Source organism: Lynx canadensis, chromosome A2 (genome assembly GCF_007474595.2).
Source record: "Lynx canadensis isolate LIC74 chromosome A2, mLynCan4.pri.v2, whole genome shotgun sequence".
In the NCBI taxonomy this organism is placed as follows: domain Eukaryota; kingdom Metazoa; phylum Chordata; class Mammalia; order Carnivora; family Felidae; genus Lynx; species Lynx canadensis.
The window spans coordinates 144,159,651-144,182,606 of NC_044304.2; the positions used below are offsets into that span (position 1 = coordinate 144,159,651).

General features: G+C 41.6%; 1 protein-coding gene across 1 annotated transcript in view; it reads left to right on the forward strand.

The window, feature by feature from the left end:
* SND1 (staphylococcal nuclease and tudor domain containing 1) overlaps nt 1-22,956 on the forward strand; it is a 425,897-nt gene that overhangs the window by 218,851 nt on the left and 184,090 nt on the right. Inside the window, exon 13 of the mRNA XM_030308365.2 lies at nt 13,744-13,854. Within this exon, the coding sequence (XP_030164225.1) occupies nt 13,744-13,854 (111 nt within the window). The remainder of the gene's footprint in view (nt 1-13,743; nt 13,855-22,956) is intronic.

Genomic DNA, 22,956 nt, shown 5'->3' on the forward strand with positions numbered 1-22,956 from the left:
TTCCCATCCTTTACCACCACTGTGTGCACAGAAAGGATAGGGCTCTTCCAGACCCTCATAGAAAGATTGGAAGAAATTGTGCCTACTGCTACAGTGCTCTACAAACCACAACCAGAAATGTATATAAACATATCTTCATGTTTCTATATTTACTAAAATGATACACAATCTACGTTGCCTTGAATATTATCAGCTAGTGCTATATAAAAATATTGGTAGAAATGTGAAGCTGTTATAGAATATGTATGACTATTGATCGGTAAGTGGTAGTTCATTTTTAAATTATGTCTAGCTCGCATACATTCTATCTAGTCTCATCTACTCCCTTTTTTTATAGATACAGAAACTGGTACAGGCTTAGCTCCTTTACAAGAGTTTAAACAGCCGGAGAGCTGGGGTAAGAACCGAGATCCTCTGCCCTGAATCACTGCTCTGTGCCATGAGTTCTTTATGAAACAAGCTCATAATTGCTCTCTATGGCCACAAAGGGCTGGAGGAAGTGAGAAACATTAAGTGGCTTTCACTATTGAAGAATAAATAAAAATGCTGTGTGTAACTTCTCTCAGAGAATTGATCAACATTTATTCTTAACATTTTTTTATCATATTCATCTGTTTTACTGTGTTATCCTGTCTCTTCACTCATTTTTTATAATTTAGATGATTTTTTGTACTGTGTTATCCTGTCTCTTCACTCATTTTTTATAATTTAGATGAAGATCCTTTTGCCCCATGAAAGTGTTGATATGAGATAATGCCTTGTGTTAGACCCTCCTTTAAAAAAAAAAAAAAAAAAAGAGAAACTCAGCCACACTGTCAATGTCTTTTTTAGAAAGTCGGTTTCCTCTTGTGTGCATTTTGGAAAGCAAACAGACCAAATAAACTAAGCTAAAATGGAATGGTTATAGTTCCTAATGATAAATTTTGGACCTGTTAAGCATTTTACCACCTCTAATTTGGTTTTTGTTTGTTTGTTTGTTTTCATTAAAATGAATGTAGTTGGGACATCATTTTTGTTTAGAAACTCAAATGAAGTAACTGGTAGAGTATCTCTTTCACTAACAGCAGACCTACTTTACATTTACCCATGTTCATTCATTGTTCGAAGCACTTATAATTGATCCTTACACCTAAATGTAGTAATATCTTTATAACAGCATAGATACATGTTTTCTTGACTTTAAAATATTCACCTTTCATATATTACATGCTAAACTAACTTTTATTTCTTCTCCCAGTGGCTGTATCCTCATTCCATCCATACGTAGCTTCTCATCTTCTCCTGCACTTCTCCTTTTCTTTAGCAAGGTGACTGGAACTGTTGGGTTACAGGTTGGTTGGGGAACCTGAATTTAGTATTCAGGTCCAGATCACACCAATAAGTCCTTACCCAGCTAGTAGTGCAGGCAAGATAGAGTCGTCCTCCCTCCCTGAGTACCTAAGCAAAAGGTTAAAGATTAGTGCTGCCCCACCACCTGCCTTGGAATCTGTGAAGGGGTGACATTTGGATGATACAGTGGGACTCCGGGAAGAGAGCACCCTTGTGTGGCCTTTGTTGGGCCTACAGACTTCTGCAGGCCTTAGTACAGCACCTACCTTTCACCCTAGGCTTTGGCTCCCAGGTTTCCTTGTTTAGAGGACACTGTGACCTGTGTAACCCATGCTTAGGGACTTTGTCTTTAAACTCTTGGGAATGCAACTTCATGCTGTCAGTTAAATCCATTAAGATGCTCTTGGTTGCAAGGAACAGCAATAAGTTGTCCTAAAAAAGAAGATGATAGGTTGGGAAGTTATGAGGAGCTAAGAAAACTGACCAAAGGCCAGAGCATCAGACTTGGATAATAAATGGGGATCAGGGCAGCTCCAAAGGGTCAAGAACCAAGAAACAGGGTAGTCTTTACTTTGGTGCAGTGTGGCTCGAACACCATCACCATCTGCATGGGATGCTGCCCCAGGGGCAAGACACCATTGTAAATGAATTCTGACTGCCTCCTCTCCTTCGCATCACTCCCGAGGCAGGAGTCTGTAATTGACAGAGCCGTTGTCAATGTTTTCATGCGCTGGCTGCTGGGGACATAGTAGGCATCTGATGATTTTCATCTTCCATGGTACAAAGTTCCAACAACGGTGTATTGCTTTCTGTTAAAAGGGGATGGCAGTTGTCTAACGTGTGAATATTTGTCTTTCAAACACGTATAAAGACCACGCACAAAAGTATGGAATGGCTGCGATCATCATTTGTAGTAGGACCTCTTCTGGGTCAGTGAATTAATTCGTGAGTCCAGGACAGGTAGGAAAGAGCCCCCTGAGTGACTATACAAATTCAGTTAATGCCCCCCACTATTACCGAGGGAGTGAAGTTTGAGGACATTCCGTACACCTCTGTCCATGCCTCCCACACTGCTCTTTTGCAAAATGTTCAATTCTTAAGGGAAAGGGGAGCATAGAAAATAGGAGATGAAGAAAGCATACTTAGGTTTACAATGTGCATTTTTACCTTGTGTTGGAATATATATTGAGAGAAAAGTCATCAGACATTTTGAATCATTTCTCCCTGTCCCCCCAAAAAAGTCCTCTGAATGCCTAGAAGACAATTATTATCATAATTGTACTTAATTATTATAATTAAATGTTTAGTATGTGTTTTAGCTAATGTTAGTAATAGAGTGATCAATTTATAATGTGTGGGTAGATATTTTTTTTAACGTTCGGCTAAATTTTGGAAATAGACTGAGAATCCGAAGGATCTTAGATGCCCGTAGTGGTGGCGTCACTCTCTACATTTCTTTAGACAACCCATTTAAAAATATTCAGTTTCTCTCTGGGTCTGTCTTTATCTGCTTTTGGTGGGTTTTGGATTGGTTTATCTCTCTGGACATTTTTTGCTCAAAAATTCTATGACTCAGTTATTACTTTGTTTTCATCTAATGCCCACAGAACCCCCTGGGAACTCAAGAGTGAAATCAGTCAGCTAGCCAATAAATATTTATTAAGTGTCTACTAAGTGGCACATTTTGGACTGGTAAGGAATATGATCTAGTTAGGAAGACCAGATTCATACACAAAGGAAGAAAATAAGATACAGCGGTGCAAAGATGAGTGCAAAATGAGTGGTGCAGCCAACAGCATATAGACGGGGAGAATGCAAGACTCTTGGTAGCTAAGACGATTGAGCAGAAGATTGAAAGGCATTTAATGGAATAGGTGATAGAGAGATATATGAGGGCTCTGTTGCAGAATGCCTTTAATAGTCTGTGACTCGAATTTGTGGCACTGTTTAGTCAAAGGAAAACGAATTGGAACAAAAAATTTAGCTTCTAGTCATGACTCTGACATGTAGAAACAGGATTGTTTGTGGTAAGTCTGAAACTGTTTACTGTTTATACATATCATCTCTGCATTGCAAGCAGGAGTAGATTAACGTGCGTTAAAGGCCTATCCTATAGTAAACTCCCAGTAGATGTTCATTAAATCCGAAATTATCTTTTGAGTGAAAATCAAAGAAATAGTTCTGTCATCTGATGCTTCTAGCATGAGGTCTGGGTAAGGTGGTTAGCAAGATCCTTTTCATCACTGAAATGCCAAGTCTCTGTGCATAGCCTTTCTTGGTTACAGCTTGTCGCTTATGACCTTTATAAACTTTCTGTGCCTCATGTTTCTCATCTGCAAAATAGGGATGATGAGAGTTCCTAACCCATCAGGATTTTGTGACCATTAAGTGGTTTTAATAAATGTGTCAAGTGTCTTAGAATAGTACTAAAAACAGAGTCAGTCTCCCCTCTTTCCCTCTAACCATTTTCTTTCTCCTAACCCTCTCCTCCTCTTTCTTTCTCTCTCTCTTTGTGTCCCCCTTTTCTCCTTCCCCTCCATTATCATTGTTTCACATATGATAACTTAATATTTCTCCGTATTGGATATTTTCAAACAAAAGCTCTCTTACGATCGTGGTGGGCTTGAGAATGAGGATTATTCTCCAGACCTATGCTTTTAGAGGCCTCAGCGCACAGTGTTTGGAATTGGTGGGCACTGCAAGGGTGGCAGGGAGGGGGCGGTGATGTAAGAAGCCCAGGTGAGAGGCAGTGGGACCCGCAACTGGGGTAGAAAGAAAGGAAAGAAAGCATTCATGAGAGAAACTTTGGAGACTGGAGTTCAGTTTTGACAACTAATTTTATGTGGAAGTAAAAGACATCAGGCCAAAGGGACTGGGAGTATGATGGCCCTACAGTTGGAGACGTTAGGAGAATGAGCTGATTTAGTAGATTTTAGAAAAGCTTAATCTGGGGAAGGGAGTGTTATTTTTGAAATGCTGAGTTTTACATGGTGATGAATCATATGAATTCACATGTCCTATGGATAGTTGGAAATGTAACTGCATGGCATATTTAGCATTGAGGGGACCAGTTTGGCTGGACTGCGAGTACATATTTGTTAGACAGTTTATTTTCTTCAAGCTAGATCCAATATTTAATTGCTTAATTGTTTTTGAAGGATCTGTTTATCTCTTGGGAAAGAAGCATGCTTGTCTCATAGAGGGAGTGTAACTTTGGGTACATACTCCATGTTCTGTCCTATAGTATAAGGGAGATTCAGAAAAGTCCATGCATGCAGTTTCTGTCTATTAAACAGACATTTTTTTTCTGCACTGTTTTTCTTGTCTTATTTTGAGGGTTGCACGTTGGGGAAAATATTAGATATTTAATGGTGGACATCATTTTATTTTAACTTATACTTAATATGCCCCTCATACATCATCCAAGGTTCATCATTGTCCTAACTTCCTCAGATATGACTGGTAAGCGCAGCGATACTCAGAGGAGCTGGCATAATAGAGTATAATACCAGTTTTCCTTGTCTTATTAAGCCGTAACCATGATATTGCTGAGTAAATGAAACTATCACGTAAGAGGTGGCAATAAGATGACAGTACTGAAGAAATCCGGGGGGGGGGGGGCGCAGAATAAAATTGTCTATTTAGTACGCATAACTATTTTATGTAACTATTTGATGTTATGCTTCTTCCCCCTCCTTTTCTAAATCACTTTGACCCATATTTTTCAACACTCTTCTCTCCACTAGCCAGAGTTACAAAGTGGGTTACATGTTTAATTCTACTGCTTCCAAGTATATTTCTGTTGTATTTTCCTATCTGTTAGTTATTCTTTCAGGAGATCGAGACTAGGTATGATCTTGTGTAGGGCATGAGTGCAAATAAGGCAATGGGCGTGATAAGGCTCAGAGACACGTTGAAGTAGAGAATTACCTATTCTTGACAGGTTGAATATGAAGTGACATCTCTTCATCCCCCACTTTTGAAACCCGGGTCCCTAGATAGCTTTGCTTCTATTTTTCTTCCTAAATCGAAGAGTACTTACTGTTGGTTGCTCATTGAGACATGGCTGAAGCTCTGAGAGGCCCCTCTGAAGCTAGAGAGGCTTTGTCAGTACTCAGGAGTAAGCCTGTTATTAGTAATGAAGTTTTGATGGATGTGTGCTGTGGGCATTCAAGGACTTATCTGTCTACAAAACAGTAATTTATTCATGGAATGATCTTTGTTCTTTTTCTTTCCCCTCTGTCTTCCCTTTCTCCTTCCCTCCCTCCCTCCTTCCTTTCCTGTCTTTCTTTCTTCCTTTCTGCCAGCCTTGTTTATGGGCCTTCTTTGGTTTCATTTGAATTGTGTATCCTTTTGAATTCTTCAAACTGAAGTATGTCTCTATCAGTGTTCACTCTTTCCTTCCGCATCCTCCTCCCCCTGAGGAAGAATGATTAGGATTCATTAAAGTATAAAGAAAAGACAGTTGTTCCCAAGAGTTCTTGATTTTCGTATCTCAACTCTAGTCTTTAGAAAATGCTCTCATCGGCAGAACAGTTGTGTTTAGAACCTGTACATAATCTGAATGCTCATTAAATGTGAACTAAAACTTACCAGAGAGTTTTGTTCAGAAGAGTGAGTTGTTTTCCTTCATTTGCTTCTAGGGTGTTCAGGTCAGTCCCATTCCATAGTTGGTCGTGCTTGAGTCTGGCTTGCTTCTCTGTGGGTCACGCTGTGTCTTATGTTTCACATAACCACAGCTGGGTAGGTGGATCTCAGAGTCTGGACCAAGGATGTCATATCTTAAGACTCCAGGTACCTTAATATAGCCCATGGTAACCACTGCTTTTCTCCTCATTTCACCCTCATCTCTGGCTAAGCCTGTCTAGGGACATCGAGGCATTTGAATCTTCCTCTTTGTTTTCAATTTGTGTCATGAATTCTGAGAAAGTCTCTAGCCACTCTTCAGGTCCTTTGGTGGTCATCCTGGTAACAGGACTTTTTAAACAGAAAAAGGAGCCTTTGAGAGTAAAATGATTAAAAAATCTATTTTAGTTATTTTTAGAATTACATTAGTTCAAAGGGGGAGTGAAAAAATAGGGAATATGGTAGGAGAGAGATTTGGTAAATCTATAAAGGATGTTGTGCCACCTCAGATGTTTCTAATTATTGATGCTTCTAAAACAGAATCTCCTGTCTACATATGCTGCTTGGTTATGTGGGAAGTGCCTCCTGGATGTATTTTAAGAAAAATGTGCATGTGGGGTGCATCATTGTTCCAGATTCATGGGACCTCAGTCATTGGAGATTGGAGGATGAAGGACTGTGGGTGCAAGGGGCAATGTGTGATCCATTGGAGACTTACTTACGAGTTTTCAGAAGCTACTTGTTGCTCTGTAAGACTTTTTCCTAGTTTGAGGCCTGGTTGAAAAACAGTAACATGATAAAAGAGACCTATTCATTGCCCATTGTCTGTAGATGCCTCTCATCTAGAATTTCACTCTTGCCCTTTATAGCCTTGTTTTGTCAGCCTATAAAAACTAAGTCTATCTCAAGCCTGAAATTGTCAGGTTCCTGCCTCAAAGGGCATAGATATTAGAGGTCTTAGTGTGAACTTGTAAAGAAGATCTAAAGGGAGCCTGGCTTTTGGGCCTGTTAGCCATTAATCATTTTCCCCACTTCTGCACTGTCTTTTAGAGTGGAGAGCCAACCATAGGATTAAAGGTGGACCTAATATTCTGAAGAAAACAGATTTCTCATCCTTGCTGCTTTCTGCCTACGTGTTAAATACTGTGGTGACCTCTCCCTCCTTCCTCTTTTCTCTTACCTATTTGCAAAGAAAGACGTCAGCACCCTTTAACTTCTCTGTGGTTCAGCCCCACAGTAGAACATCCCTATGTAGCTGAGGAAAAGTGAGATTTGCCATCTGGTATGTTAGAAATCAATATTGGAACCCTGTCAGCCGGGGATCTCCATCCCAGCACTTACGAGAAAGCCTATCTTTATGGCAGAGGTACAGCCAATATGAAAAGAATGTGAAGGCAGTTTTTTGGCTTTCAGACATTGGACTCTTTGAGGGGTCATGAGTGACAGGGGGCCAGGCGACATGCCTGATGTCTTGTTGCATCCATGTTCTCACAATGAATAGCCATGGGGTGCATGTTGTGCTCAGTTTATGAAATTTGACTACAGGGCCTTGAAGGTACTGTAAACATTGTATGGAAAGTGTGTGTGTGTGTTTGTGTGTGTGTGTGAAATATGAACCTCTGACAACATTGTGACTTTTGTAAATGAATTGAGCTGTTGATTATCTTTCAACCCTTTGTTTAGCCTTGACTAGAATATAGTGTAGAGCCATTTCTTTATAGGCTTACATTATTCTGAATATGTGTCCACGTGTATGTTTGCTTTGAGGAAAATATTCCACTTTTGCAATCGCCATGGACAGCTCAGTGACTGATAAAATGTAGATGTTTTCTAAGTGGTAAATGTTAAGCTCCAACAGCTAGATGAAGATCTGTGAGCCAGAGCCATTGAGAGTTATCTGTTATTCCTATTCAGATGCATGCATGTGAGCAAGTGTATGTAATGGTATTACTGTCCATGCCCACTCTTGAAGTACTTACCCATGTAAACCCAGGTTCTGTTTTGGGGGATTTTGTTTTGTTTTATTCATTAAGAAAATTATTTTTTAACTTATTTTAAAGAGAAAGCATGAGTGGGGGAAAGGAGCTGAGAATGGAGGGGGGAGGGAGAGAGGAAGAGAGGGAGGGAGAGGGAGAGAGAGAGGGAGAGGGAGAGGGAGAGGGAGAGAGAGAGGGAGGGAGAGGGAGAGAGAGAGAGAGAGGGAGAGGGAGAGGGAGAGAGAGAGAGAGAGAGAGAGAGAGAGAGAGAGAGAGAGAGAGAGAATCCCAAGCAGGCTCCACGCTCAGCACAGAGCCCAATGTAGGGCTCAATCCCATGATCCTGGGATCATGGCCTGAGCCCAAATCAAGAGCACGTGCTTAACCCACTGAGCCACTCAGGTGCCCCACCCAGGTTCTGTTTTATCAAGTGATGCATTCCCTTTAAATTAGTTCTACTGTTAGGACCAAATCCTGGAAGTCACAGAATGTGTGAGACAGTGTATGTATGTATGTATGTATGTATGTATGTATGTATGTATGTATATAGCAAAGGTTATTCATATAAGTAAAACTGTTAAGGATAATGGAATACAGGTTTCTTGCTGTCAGAAGAAAAGGAAGAAAATGAAAACGAATGCTGTAGTTGTTAGGGGTAGGATTGTTGGTATCTTTGTAAACTCCTGGTATTATTAGTTCAGGTTCTCTAAAAAGCTGATGCCAAGACAGAATTAGACATGAAAGAGGTTAATTGGGGAAGACCCTTTTGAGGGAAAATGGGAAGGGAGCTGAAAGAGGCTGGGAGCGCCATCAGACTGCAGTGCAGGTCTAATCTCGGTGGCAAAGAGTGCGAAGAAAGGAAGGTTGAATTGGAAAAGTCTAATTGGCCAAGTTCTAAGAGAGTTACCATAAAGCCAACAAGGAGTCCTCAAGCCAGAGTTGCCATCAGAGGAGTCCCACATCTCTCAGCAATAGGCCTGCCTTGGTATCTGCTGTGCTCAGTCTAGGAGCAGCTGGTGGGAAGCATAGCCTTGGCTGAAACAGTGATGGATTTCAGAGCACAGCAGCTGGGACTGTCAGTCAATTACACTTCCTGCAGTTAGAGATCCGAGAGGCACATTTTCATGACTGCCGCACATGGTTTTCAGTAGTTATAGATTGATATAGAAATAAATGTATAGAAATAAAGATGTGAATGTAGGCTATTTAGATAAATGGCTAATTTCAGAGCTGCAGAAAACCGTACAAGATAAGCCTGGAATATGTTGTTCTACCAGAAAGCAAGGAAGTACTCAAGGAATGATGGGGGTGGAGGCATGTCCATAGGAAACAGAAACCAGCTTGACATGGCCCCCACTGGCCAAATTGGAAGTAATTTCAACATTACAACAAATAATGATAGTAATGGATTATGACTTTAAATGAAATGATATTCCATGACATTGTATTGATATAATTAAACAAATGAATAACTTGGGAGTTTGAGGGATGAAAATTACATAATTCAAAGGGTCTCCTCAAAAAATACCTATCAATTATAAAGAGAAAATGAGTAACTACAGTGGCGAAACCTGATAGACAGTACCCTAATTGAGTGATCAAAGTGAACGTTGTCAGTAAATTATGCATTTCATAGGAGGCCAAGGGAACAGTACATCCATCACTTCTGTGGTATTCCTGCCAAAACTGCATCACTTGTATCTGATCACAAAGAAATACTGGACACACCAAAATAACTGATCTATACTCTTTAAAAGTGTTAAGGCCTTGGGGTAGCCTAAGAAAGATTAAGGAACTGTTCTAGACTAAGGAGACATGGATCTTTCCCCCCACTAAGTATTCCATTGGAATAATTGGCAAAATTTGAGTAGAGTTTGTGGATTAGGTGGCAGTGATGTGTCCTTCTTTTCATTTCATGTTTTGACTTTGTAGGAAAATATCCTGGTTTGTAGGAAGTGCACACTAAAAGTTTTGAGGGTGAGGGTATAACAGGTTGGTTACTCTCAAATGGATCAAAGGAGGGCATTTCTTTGTTACAGCGAGTTCAACTTTTCTGTAAGTTTGTTTCAAAATTACACACATAAACACTGCTAAGTTGGGACATTCTTAAACAATTATCTGACTTATCAGTGTCTTGGGGTAGGGGCTAGGCAAAATGTGATCAATTATAAACTACTGTAATTCAAATCTGCTTTTGAAGAATCCTCTTCTCATGTGTAGGCCTAGAACACCTGTTCACCATGTTGGCAGAATATAGTACCCCGTGGTTTCAAATGTATCTTATAATGGGAAAGTGTGAGCTTTTTGCAACCTGCTTACTGTGGAAACAAGCGGGTAGGGAAGATGTCAACTACCTGGGGACCTTTTGAGAAAGCCTGTATGTGAGGCCTATGTTGCTTGTGTTTGTATCAGGAACACCCGATCATGCCTGATGGAGATGGTTCACTATTACCAGAATATAAATTTATCTTTTAGTTTGGAGAAGCGTTTCAGTCCCAGCACTAATTCCTTGTATTTCTAGCTGATACAGAGAGATGATTTCCTGTTAGACTTCCAAGGCTGTTAGGTCCCTTTTTGTATGCTGATTGTGAATTATCCATTCGAGCCAGACATGTGTAATTGAAGTAGAATTACTGATACACTCAAGAAAGCAGAACTTATAAATTTGTCTAAAGCAGCCTAATGCCATAGCACACAATTTAATGTTCTCTTTTTTCCACTGGGCAACTGATGAATACACCAGTGTCAGGTTATGAGCCATCGTTGGCCAAGTGGAAAATCTCCGGACCTTTCATTAGTGGCCAAAAGAAGTGAATGAGAGCATCAAGTACATGGATCTAGGCTAATTCCATTTTTTTTGTCTCTCTCCCTCTCATTCTCTTTAATTTCAAATTTTAGATAATGGGGAGGAGAAAGACAAAAGCTAGTAAGGCACGTAGAAAGCTTTTGTCCTTAACTCTATGCAGGGCAAGCGTGGCTAATAGATGCTTAGGATAATAATTTTCCAGGGCTATATTTCCAAAGTGATTAGGTGTTTTTCTGATAATCCAAATGGTATCTCAACATTTTCAGGAGGTATTAAAATAAAATTAAATGTGATTTTGCCACATTTAAGAAGTTATCCTGGGGTGCCTTTGTGGCTTAGTCAGTTAAGCACCCGACTTCGGCTCAGGTCATGATCTCGCAGCCTGTGGGTTCAAACCCTGCTTCAGGCTCTGCGCTGGCAGCTCAGAGCCTGGAGCCTTCTTCGGATTCTGTGTCTGCCTCTCTCTGCCCCTTCCCTGCTCCTACTCTGTCTCTCAAAAATAAATAAAAGATAAAAAAACAAATAAACAAAAAGTTATCCTAAGTAAACTAAGTTCATTCAGGAAATATTTACTGCCTACTTTATGCCAAGTATTGTACTAGACACTTGGATACAGAAATATGCAGCCCTTGCCCTCTTAGACCTCCTAATTTAGAAAGGAAGATAGAGAGTCAATTTATAATTATAAGATGGTGTAATGAATTCTCACAAGGGAGCACACACCAAGAAAAAAATACATTTGATGTTATTTTCACATGCTTGGCTTGTAGTAAATACCCAACAATGACAGCTGTTATTATTTCATGTGCTCTTACTCTCCTTGCTGCTCACTAAGCACCAGCACCACTGTCCCTTCAGGAGAAATCTGTAATTAGGGATAAGAAGTGAACAGAATGTAGCTACTAACCCTCTAAGCTGTGGAGAGAAGGGAAAGGCTGGTCGTGGGCAGGTTGTGGAGTGGGAATCTGAGGCCTTACCTGGTTCATCTAAGAATGTCTGTTAGCTGATAGGTTACAGAAGGGAAGGTTTGTGCCCTTGGTTCTCTGCTGGCCGTGCAGGTCCTCAAGTTCAGTTCTGTAAATTGATTTGAACAGCAGTAACACAAGTGGATCATTAAACATTTGTACTGTTTTGCTTTGTTTCTCTATCTCTTCATGTAGAAGTGTATTTGTGTGAATCTCTTCTTGCCTGTTCAGTCATTCCAGCTTTCTTCTCCAAACCCTGTGTGTTGACTATAAAACGTGAATGCGCTGTAGTTCAAAATGCAGTAACAAATAGGTGTTTGTTCTTCAGGCATTTCAAATCCCCAAGACCTCTCAACCTGCCACAGGTGGGGGTGTCCCCGTTCTCCTCTCTGGCCTGTGGGTGGGTGGAGCCACCCTCCTGCCCTTCTGGGGGCTTTCTGGTAACACCCTCAATTAATTCTCACCATATAGCAATACCTACAGCTGCTGACTCTGGGCTGTTGGCATTCTCCATGCAGCCAAACCCCACTCTGTGATAATGACAGTGTTTGCCAGCACGCTTCTGCAGTGACTCAGGAGACAGGGTGGCCAGCAAAGCAGCCTCTTTGTGGGAGTGGATTTTGAGAAGTGCTAATTCCGCGGCGGTTTGGAGATATTAATATCGTGCTGGCAGTAGATAAACAGGCAGCAGAGGGGCACATAATGAGAGAGAATCAGCCATAGCATCTTTTCCTATTTTCTCTACCCTCACATATTCTGTTCTTCTTCTTTTAAAAAAGTAATTTCCTGGGTTTCGATGAAGAGAGCCCTTCAGTGGCTTAAATATGCACATAGGGTGGTTAGTCCAGTCACCAGCATCTCGAGTCTGAGGTTCTAAGAACACCGGTGTGTTAAGAGTTAACTACGTTTCCAAACAACACTAAATCCTAGCATATGGTACGGTAGCCTATTGCTTACCCTACCTCCTCCCTGAAGGGCAGTCAACCAGATGGTTTGAGTGGGGCCTTTGGTGTAACTATGACAGGCACAAAGGAAGATATAACCACCACTCTCCCCCAGCAGTATCATGCCTCTTGTCTTCCAGTGCTGGCTACAGGTAATTTTTGAAAATTCGGTTTTACAGTTTGCAGCTTGTTTTTGCTTCACATCAAAGGTTCCTTTCCAGCTTGGGGAGGAACCAGGCGGATCTGCCGCATTAGTTGTCTGAGCGTCATTTCCAATGTACGCTCTAGTTAGAGTACGAACCACGTGACACCTCGTATTCTACTGAAGAAAAGAGGATTCAACACATTCGAGAATTGCTTGAAGCAGGAGTCTACTTAGAATATTCCTGTAGTCCTAAAAGGACTTTTATCTGGAGTATTGCTCCAGAGCTGCTCATCTCAGATTTTACATGTTTTGCTTTATTTGTTCCCCCATCTCGTGCCATTTCTTCATAATGGACTCTCATTCCACCACAGTAACCCTCCCTCCCAAATCCATTCATAGCCTTACCTTCTAGAAGCCCCCTTTAGTGGGAGAACCACTGTCAGGAGTTCTGAGGAGAAGAGAATTACTGGGGGTGTTATGTTAAACTAACTTTTCTAACATTGCCAAGCTGGAATAAGGCATTTTCTAGTTATACTATAGGCTAGAAAGGAGATTTTAAGAAATTTAGGTCATGCTTTTATGTGTTCTGTTTTTTATCTGTGTGCTTGATATTTTAGAGCAGACTTTTCTTGAGGGTAGTGGCTTGTTTATAACATTCTGTAAATAGCCCTGTCTAATGTGGGCTTTTTACAGATATTTTCTGCTGGTTCTTATGTATGGATTGATATAGCATCTGACTGTAGTAACCAGAAAGATGCTGAGCTAGGGAACTTTGTTATTCTACCTTTCATTTGGATTTCTAGCCTTAACAACTCACTTGTCTTGAAATCCTTGGCTTCTCCCTCCCCGTGTCAGGATGCGTTAAGACCTCCAGGTGCTAACTGTTATTATTTCTGTTGACTGAGCCCCATGTGTACCTCTAGTGCTCACTGACCTATCTTTTCTGTTGCAGAAACATTGCTGAGGCCCTCGTCAGCAAAGGCCTAGCCACAGTGATCCGATACCGGCAGGATGATGACCAGCGGTCCTCGCACTACGATGAACTGCTTGCTGCAGAGGCCAGGTGAGATGAGTAATTATTAAAGTGAACACAGTGGGACCCACAGCCCCACTTTTTTCTTTCCCACTACCCTGCCCATCCCTGAGCAGAATGTAATGGCAAGCAATATGCTGGGAAAGCTTATAGTATGCTTTTATCCCAGTTTTTCCCCATCAGAAGAAAAGGGGCACCCTCGAAATGTGCTGTGTAACCTTGATGAAGTACTACTTGGGCCTCCGTTGTTTTTAAATCTGCAAAATAAGCATATATCAGATATGATCTTATTTAGATGTAAAATGACTCCTAGGTGAGAACATAATTGTATAAGATATTTTTACCACCACCATCCTGTCATTTCCTGGGACTAACAATGAATCTCCGCCTCTGTGTGCAGGACATTTGCCTCAGGTTCTTACCTCCAGAGACCTCTGCTCCCCAGCCCCTCCCATTTATCACCCCTCAACCTTTTGTCATGTACAAAGGAAATGAAAACATTTATTAGGAAATGAGTTTTGGTTTCACACTTCTGACAGCTGGCAGGAGAGCACTTGAGAAGCCTTGTGACATTTTACTCTTGTCCTTGATCCCTGTGGCCGGTTGCCCCAAGGACATGCGTACTGCTCAGAGTTATTTCTTACCAGTGACATTGCTTATGGCTCTTACTCACAGAGACTTCTCTCACTGGGTGGTGCTGGTAGTTTAGTGATTCCCAGATTTCCCAGGAAAGAGCAAAAAACGAGCTTCTTGGGGCGCCTGGGTGGCTTGGTCGGTTAAGCGTCCGACTTCGGCTCAGGTCATGATCTCACGGTCCGTGAGTTCGAGCCCCGCGTCGGGCTCTGTGCTGACAGCTCAGAGCCTGGAGCCTGTTTCAGATTCTGTGTCTCCCTCTCTCTCTGCCCCTCCCCTGTTCATGCTCTGTCTCTCTGTCTCAAAAATAAATAAACGTTAAAAAAAAAAAACAAAAAAAACGAGCTTCTCTTGGTGAACTGACTTGGGTAGTTCAGCAGACTGTTTGGTCTCAAACAAAATATAGCCCATATTTCAAAGAGGTGCATGCCGCACTCAGCCACTTACTTAGTTCTAGAAGTTTGGTAGTTACCAGGCTGTGCTCTACAGTTTGAGGGGGAATGGGTTTGGGCACATGTTATCTATACTTCAGACTTCGTCATTGAGATCACTTCTTTTGCTCTTTGGCCCAGAACATTGCCCTGATATGTGACATTTACCTCTAACACTGTGTCACATCCTGATGGATAGAGCATCTGCCGAATGTCACACAGAATGTCAGCTAAGAAATCAGTCTGTCAGACTGTTGTGGCTTTTTGGATTCTTTCTTGTGGGCTTTTCCCAATAGGCCCTGTCTAAAATCTGATTCATGAACACAAAGAGTTCAGTGAAAACACCGATATCTTTGGTTATTTAAGGTACTTTAATGGCCAGCATAAAATAACATGATATATGGTCCATAATTGGTGTTTCTCTTAATCCTTCCTCACTTCCTCCTCCTTGACCTGCCTATATTATCACTAAGGCAGCCTGGCTAAAAGAACCCATAGGGGGAAATGTGGCTTCATATCTCTGAGGACTATTTGATAACCTAGCTCTTCTAGGAAGTGGACAGTAATTACACTGTACTTTGGTGGGACTCGGAGGGTGAGTCTGTGCTCAGCCTACGGGGGGGCTCAGCCAGGCCTAGTGGTAACTTGAAAAATAGGTTTATGAATTCCCAGCATAGCAAGAGCACTAAGCAACACAGTAGGATCTAGACTCCTGTTTTCTGCCCCTGGGTCACTCTGCCACTAGTGAATATTTGTGACAGGCAGATAGATAGACATGAAAATAATTTGCATAGATGCTCTGGAAAGGGAGTCCACAAGAGGCTTTCTGTTTCTTTTCACTTTTTTTTTTTTTTTTTTACTTTTTTTTTTGAAAGTAAGCTATACATACCCAATGTGGGGGCTTAAACTCGCAATTCTGAGATCAAGAGTCGCATGCTCTACCAACTAAGCTAGCCAGCTGCCCTAACAAGCTTTCTTACGCTGTTGGAAATAGCTATGTCATGCTAGTTTAATGAGTATGCATAGATGGTGACATTTGTACAGATTATGTTGTAAATATTTTCAGTTTTTATTTAAATTTCAGTTAACATACAGTATAATGTTAGTTTCAAGTGTACAATATAGTGATTCAACACTTCCATACATCACCTGGTGCTTGTCACAAGTGTACTCTTTAATCCCCGTCACCTCTTTAACACACCCTCCCACCCACCCACTCTGCTCACCATCAGTTTGGTCTCTGTAGTTAAGAGTCTGTTTTTTTGTTTGCCTCCCTCTTTCCCCCACCCCTTTACTCATTTATTTTGTTTCTTAAATTCAACATATGAGTAAAATCCTATGGTATTTGTCTTTCTCTGACCAATTTCGCTTAGCATAATACTCTCTAGCTCTCGCCGTGTCATTGCAAGTGGGAAGGTTTCATTCTTTTTTATGGCTGAGGAATATTACATCGTGTATTTGTACACCACTTCTTCTTCATTCATCAATCATTGGACACGTGGGCTGTTTCCATAACTTGGCTATTGTAGATAATGCTGCTCTAAACATCAGAGTGCATGTATCCCTTTGAACTAGTATTTTTGTATTCTTTGGGTAAATACCTAGTAGTGTAGTTGCTGGATTATAGGGTAGTTCTGTTTTTAACTTTTTGAGGAACCTTCCATTCTATTTCCCAGGATGGCTGCACCAGTTTGCATTCCCGCCAACAGTGCAAGAGGATTCCCCTTTCTCCACACCCTCACCAATACCCGTTGTCTCTTGTGTTGTTGATTTTAGCCATTCTGACAGGTGCAAGATGATCTCTGTTTGTAGTTTTGATTTACATTTCCCTGATGATAAGTAATGTTGAGCATCTTTTCATGTATCTGTTGACCATGTGTATGCCTTCTTTGGAGAAATGTCTATTCGTGACCCTGCCCATTTTTTAATTGGATTGTTTGTTTCTTGGGTGTTGAGGATAGTGAAATTTTTTAACTTTGAGGTTTTAAGAAGAAAACAGCCTCTTTAGCACTCATTTTAAGCAGAATCAATGTAACAACATGCTTGTCTGCTAAAGCAGTGAGCAGCCTAGAGATAATTGTGTTGAGCCATTGCTTTCAGACTGATGGTAGAAAAACTGGCTTCGGGGTCATTGCAGTGTTGCAGGTTGAGTAAACAGAGAGGAATTAACCACTTCCCCAAACCTGTGAGGCACTGCCATAAGGCAGTACAGACCTCATAAAAAATTAGGAGAAATGGCCAGCGTGAACTGTGAGTCTTCCTTTAAAGCCGTATTGTTAGTGAGCCCCAGGAGGGCGGCCCTGTGCCATCTTCTAGACACTGACTCCCAGCGAGGTGAATGAAGATCCGAGAAAGACTGGAACACCTGCCAGATGGGAATGGGGGTTTTGTAGCTATTAAAAAATAGTTTCAGTGCAGAACGTACCTTCCCCCCTTTTTAGTGGTGGAGTTGACCCCGCTGTTTTCTGGCACTCCGCTTTATTTTAGTTTGCTTTCTCTTTGAAGCACTCCCTTCCCCCATGATACTCTCCCCATGTTGCCTTGGCGTTCTTACTTGGTTCTGTCACGATACAGCATGTCAGAGCTCGTTTTACATGCTTCTGCTGCCCCTTATCCTGCCTGTCCATTGAATATTATCTGTGGGTAGGGTTATTTTCCCCTAGATAGATTAGCTGTTTTTCCAGTTGAACTCTGCCTTATAATTTTATGCCCCTGTCTATGCAGATCCTCCACCTCCCTGCTTAGTGTCCTCTGCAGATCTCATTAGTGAGATGTTTACTCCTTTCCTGGGCCCTGAATAGAACCCCTAAACAAGAATGGCTTTGGTGTTGACCTCGAGTCTCTCACCGTATGGACTGTCACTTAACTGTCTTTTGATTATCACCCTTCAGCTACTTTTTAGTCTTTGGTGATTGTCTGCTGAACCCAGCCAATTTGAATTAATTTCCCAAGTCCAATTTCTTGAGGTACTGTATCTAATGCTTTAGCAAAGGCCAAATTAGTAACATCTGCTATATTCCTATCAGTCTTTCATCCTGGAACTTGTTGGGTAAATAATATGTGGGCGAAGGTAACGAAGCAAGGCCAGTACTTTATGTTAGCCCTTCCCCACGAGGGTGTTGACTCCAACAGATTACTTTGTCCCTGACCCCTGGCGTCCTGTCCCCGGGGCTGTCCCTAGTGGTATTGGCAGTGGCGCACAGTGCTCTTCCTTGGACTTTGCTTTCCACGGCACTGCTTGGCCATTAATCCTTTTAGAGAAGCGTAAGCTTTGGGGAAAGGGCAGCCTGCTAACTCAGCGGACTCCTTGGGTCAGCGCAGCGCAGGAGTTGATGAGCTTTCTCGGGGCTCTGCAGCCACTGCTTCCCCCGCAAGGGGGTATATTCTGCCGTCCTTCCTCAGACCATCTGATTGGAGCTCAGGGAGTGATGTGTTATGTGCGTCCTGGGAAGCCAGGAAAGAGAGAGAGGAAGAAGAGTTTGAAGTTTGCCTGTCGCTTTCAGACCTGTCCACCTGCCTGCCAGAAACAGGCTCACACCACTTAGGCAACTGTGTTCAGTGTGCCGACCCTTTGAGGCCCCTTCATTCACATGCCTCTCAGCCTTTGGGAATCCCTCATTATGTCTCAAATCCCTGGCATATTTGGAGGAAAGCACATCTTTTTTGTTGAAAGGATGAATAAACCCCTAATCCCAATAGGCACCTTCCTTTCCACTTTAGTTGTCTGTCATCGGCTGCCTCCTCCCTCATTACCTTGTGTCCTGGCAAGATAAGGTTTTGGCATTTTACTGGTACTCTCCCACCTCGCTTCTCTCATGGACTCCATTGAAAAATTGATGATTTTTTTCCCCCAGAGTTCTAAGAGCTCCAGTGTGTGTGCTTCGTGTTTTTAATTAAAAAAAAAAAAAAAAAAAAAAAAAAAACCAAAAAAAAAAACCTTATATACAGCTGACCCACACTTTGTGTTGACAATCCTGTACTTGGTTCCCCCTATTAGGGTCCTCGTATGGGCTCCTTTGAGAGTCTGATACATCATTTCTTTTCAGCACCATCCTAATTTTTCATCCCCATATTGACTCTCCAACATTTTCTGTTCCCATTTTATTTCAGTATTTCTCACTCAGCTGGCTCCCTGAATTACTTGGCTTGATGGGTGTTCTAAACTTAAGGTGGGACTTTTGACTCCTTCAGAGAATCTGTCTCGTATCCTTTTGAGGTATTTCCAAGATACTGAGTCATTATTGGGACCCTTCTCATTTTCTCTCCTATTCTAGCTTGTGTATTTGATATGACACATCCAGTTTAATTTGAAGTGGGCCAGAATGTGAATTTCCTTAGTGTTCTAAGAGGTCTTCCAAGTGGGGTTTTGCTGAGCTTGTTATGGGCACTGAAGATGAGCTGGTAATGCTTGGAGTCGCATCAAAGCCTGGCTGTGTGCCTTGTTTTCCTTGGATGTCCAGACCCGGAGGATATCATCTGTGTACATTCTCCTAAAGTTACCAGTAACTTTATTTAAAAACGTAATATTTAAAAATTTCCTAGAAACTGTTAGAATCTGCAGCTTGTTGCAGGAAAACACAGAAGTTATGTTAGCTCAGTGTTGGGACTTTATTCCTTTAAGGCACCTTTTACTTCTAAGATTTTGTAATTTCAACATAAGGATGTATATATTCAGAAAAGAAATTGATGCCCTGGCTTGACTGTTGGAAAGCAATTGCATCGAACAGTCTAGTGTCTGAACAGACTTAAATGAATTTAGATTCATTCTGGACATACATAATGAAGTTAGGGTTATCTCGGGAGAAGAAAAAAGGGCAGGCTCTCCCTTATCTTTTGGTGTGTATTCTCTGTCTCACCCGGCACACTGCAGACTTAGAAACCTGGCGCTGTCCCCGTCGTCGAAAGGCGAGCACAGCCTGCCCCCGCTGCAGCTCCGCCGGGGCTCCCTGTCTCCCCAGTCTCCACACGGACTCATTTTTCTCACTGAACAAACCTTGCAACATGCCCTTGCCTCAAAAATGAAAACAAAACAGCTAGTGCTCCTGCCTTGCTGACTTTTGCACGTCTAATCTCCAAACCCCATAAACACCAGCCCTTGATTAAAATCCTATCGAATAGCTTTTGTGTTTACCTAGTATGGTTGACAGCTCCCTCCCTGTTGCAGACTTCTCTCTCCTTGAACCTCTAGGAAATCTGTGCTGGCATTGCCATCACAGACCGGTCAGAAGGCTAAAACTTGCTCTTCCCTGGGCCAATATCAATTAGCCATTTCAGAGAGAAACTGAAGTAACATTCTCTCTGGGTGATGCAGTTACTGGGGGCTGAGAGGGGCTTACTAATGTCCGTGCATCTCCACTGAAGGGCTTTCAGTACCACTGACAAGAACCGCAGGTACCACAGGAGCTGCAGGTCTCCTACTCCTGATTTAACCGTAGCAGCTCCACTTTTTCCCTGACTTACAGGAGTTTTTCCCCAAAATTTTGATAGGTGAAAAAAAGAAATTTTCAGCTGTTTCTTGGAAAAAATACAAAACTTTTGGACAAGGTCCCTTCTCTCTGTATGTTTAATTTAACTGGCATTTACAGTATTGGTTCTGAATGAAATGTGAAGACTTAACTCACCAGCACTTTCCATTGCTATGTTAAAACCTCTGGCTTTAGGATTCTGAAATGGAAGAGCTCAGCACTGCTGGTTTGACACAGTTCCGATTTGTTAAATCTCTTAATAAAAATCAAGTTTCATCTCTATACCAATCCAGTGAGAAAATTGATGTTGAGTTGTATGTTTTGAAATTTTAAAACTAATAAATCCTATCACAGTGTATAGATTATATGAGTTAACCAGTTCTCGAAGAAAACAAATCATTCCTCTCCTGGGAATAGTTGTTCAAGGCAGGTTTATCTTGGATGTGATGGCTTTGCATTCATTTCTTCTCTCCATTCTCATTTTCTTGAGTATATCCTGGGTCCCAGGCATTGGGGATAATAGTAATGAAGAAAAAAGATAATAGACTCAAGCCTTACAAAGCATGTAATCTCAGAGGGACCGACATTAAATAACTTTAATAATACCTCTGGATATTGCGATTTTCCTATTTCTTCTCTTTTCCTCCTGTTTTCTTAGCCCCTCCTCTTTTCCCCCTGTCCGTTATTAACACTGCCTGCCTTACATCTTCTTTTATTCTATCTCTCATTTCTATTAAATTTTCCCATGAGAGCATTTCCCTGAAATTCATCTCTTCTATCCAGCCTCTGTTCTTATCTTTTTGATAGTTTAATGGTACAGCTTTAAATAAACCAAGATTTCTCACTTTCAATCTAATGACCTCAACAAATGAAAATTTCTCGTTGAATAAAACTAGGTCCTACTGAATATTGTTAGAAACAGAGCTTCGATTGAAAGTTTTCTTCTTTCCTTTACTGTTTAATCGTAGAATTGTGTAATCAGGGTGTCGTTGGGTTTTTAGCCCGAGTATCCTAGAAAGCTGGAGCCAGGTGAATGATCTGTACTCCCCACTCAGCTGCACTACGTCATGCCTGTGCAGGTTGGAGGCCAGCACAGAGAAAGGGGCTGTTCTTTCTCCTCAGTATCCTAGCAGCGTCCTTTCTTTTTTTGACCCTGGAAGTATACACCCGACTACATGTTGTCTTTGCAGTTAGGTGTCATGGTTATGAGGTTGTTCGTGGGATTCAGCACATGTCAGTTGGGGGGTGGTTCACTGGTGGGGAATAGGGTAGACTTGCTATTACAAGTAGATGCCGTAACGGAAAATGCATGAAAAGAACTGGTGTGGGGAAGTGATTTGACGATACAGCTGAATGTGGAGAAATTTAGCTTTTCCCTTTCTTCAGAGAAGATGATGCACTCAACATCCAAATAGCAGTAATCAATCTGCATTTAAAGCAACACAAATGGCTACTTCGAGAGAGCTGTGTTTCCAGATAGTTTTCTCCCTCAGGATATTAGGAGGATCTGCTCAGCCTCTTTATTGTATCCTTCTCTTCTCTCCCTGCCCCCAGTTCCTTCTGGTAGAACTCAAGCTGTGAGATATCTTGATGACCACTGTGAGGGGTTGGGGACGGTTGGAACCCATTAGGGGTTTTTTTTGCTATGTTATACACAAAGCCCCGGCTGGTTCTACAGGTCAGGGTCAAATAATGAACTCCTAATAAATCTTCCTCGCCCAGTCTTGGCTGTAATCATTGGTGTGCTCTGGTTATATTCATTCAGAGGAAGTTCTGGAGTTATCTTTCTAGGTAATCTGATTTGTCTGCACATACCACAGAGTGGCTTACCTTCTCACTGTCCTCTTGGCTAAGAGGCTTGTGCTCCTTTCACACAACACCTAAATATGTGGTTTCAAAATATGTTTCAGACATATTTCAAAAAAACATTTGAAGATTATCTTATTGGAAATGTAATTTTAATCCAAAATGAATTGTAACAGTAAAGTGAGAACACTTGACATTGACCCTTGACTCTTTCGAATGCCTTACAAGTTGACTCCCTAACCCACTGGTTCTTAAAGTATGATCTTCCGACCTGCAATGCCATGCTCACTTAGAAACTTTTTATAAAGGTGAATTTACAGACTTCCCCAAAATTTCCCCCACCCCAGACCTATTGAATCAGAAACTCTGGAGTTGAGTCCCAGCAATCTCTTAGAACATACACCTTGGGTGATTGTGGTACACACTAAAATTTGAGAAGCACTGCCCAATTCCTGACCACTGTAAAATAAGTCGAAATAGGTGTCCTTTTATGGACGATTAATAATCTTTATTATAATTGGAATTAAGATCATGGTTCTCAGTAATAGAGAACAAGCCAGGGAATGGAGAAGCTTTGGATTCCTTTGGATTCCGCTGCCTCTCAGGGCCTTCTCTGTGATCACAGCCGTACTTGTTCTCCGTCAAGCCAGGTAAACAGCTGCCTATTCCCTTCGACTCTTGTCTCTGTCCCCTTCCTCATACTCTGCATTCATGGCTCCTTAATTTGATTCCTTCAGGGTAGCCTCCACCAGCTCTTGGCTAATTTAATGTGAAGTCATCTTGAGGGTTGCTGTGCT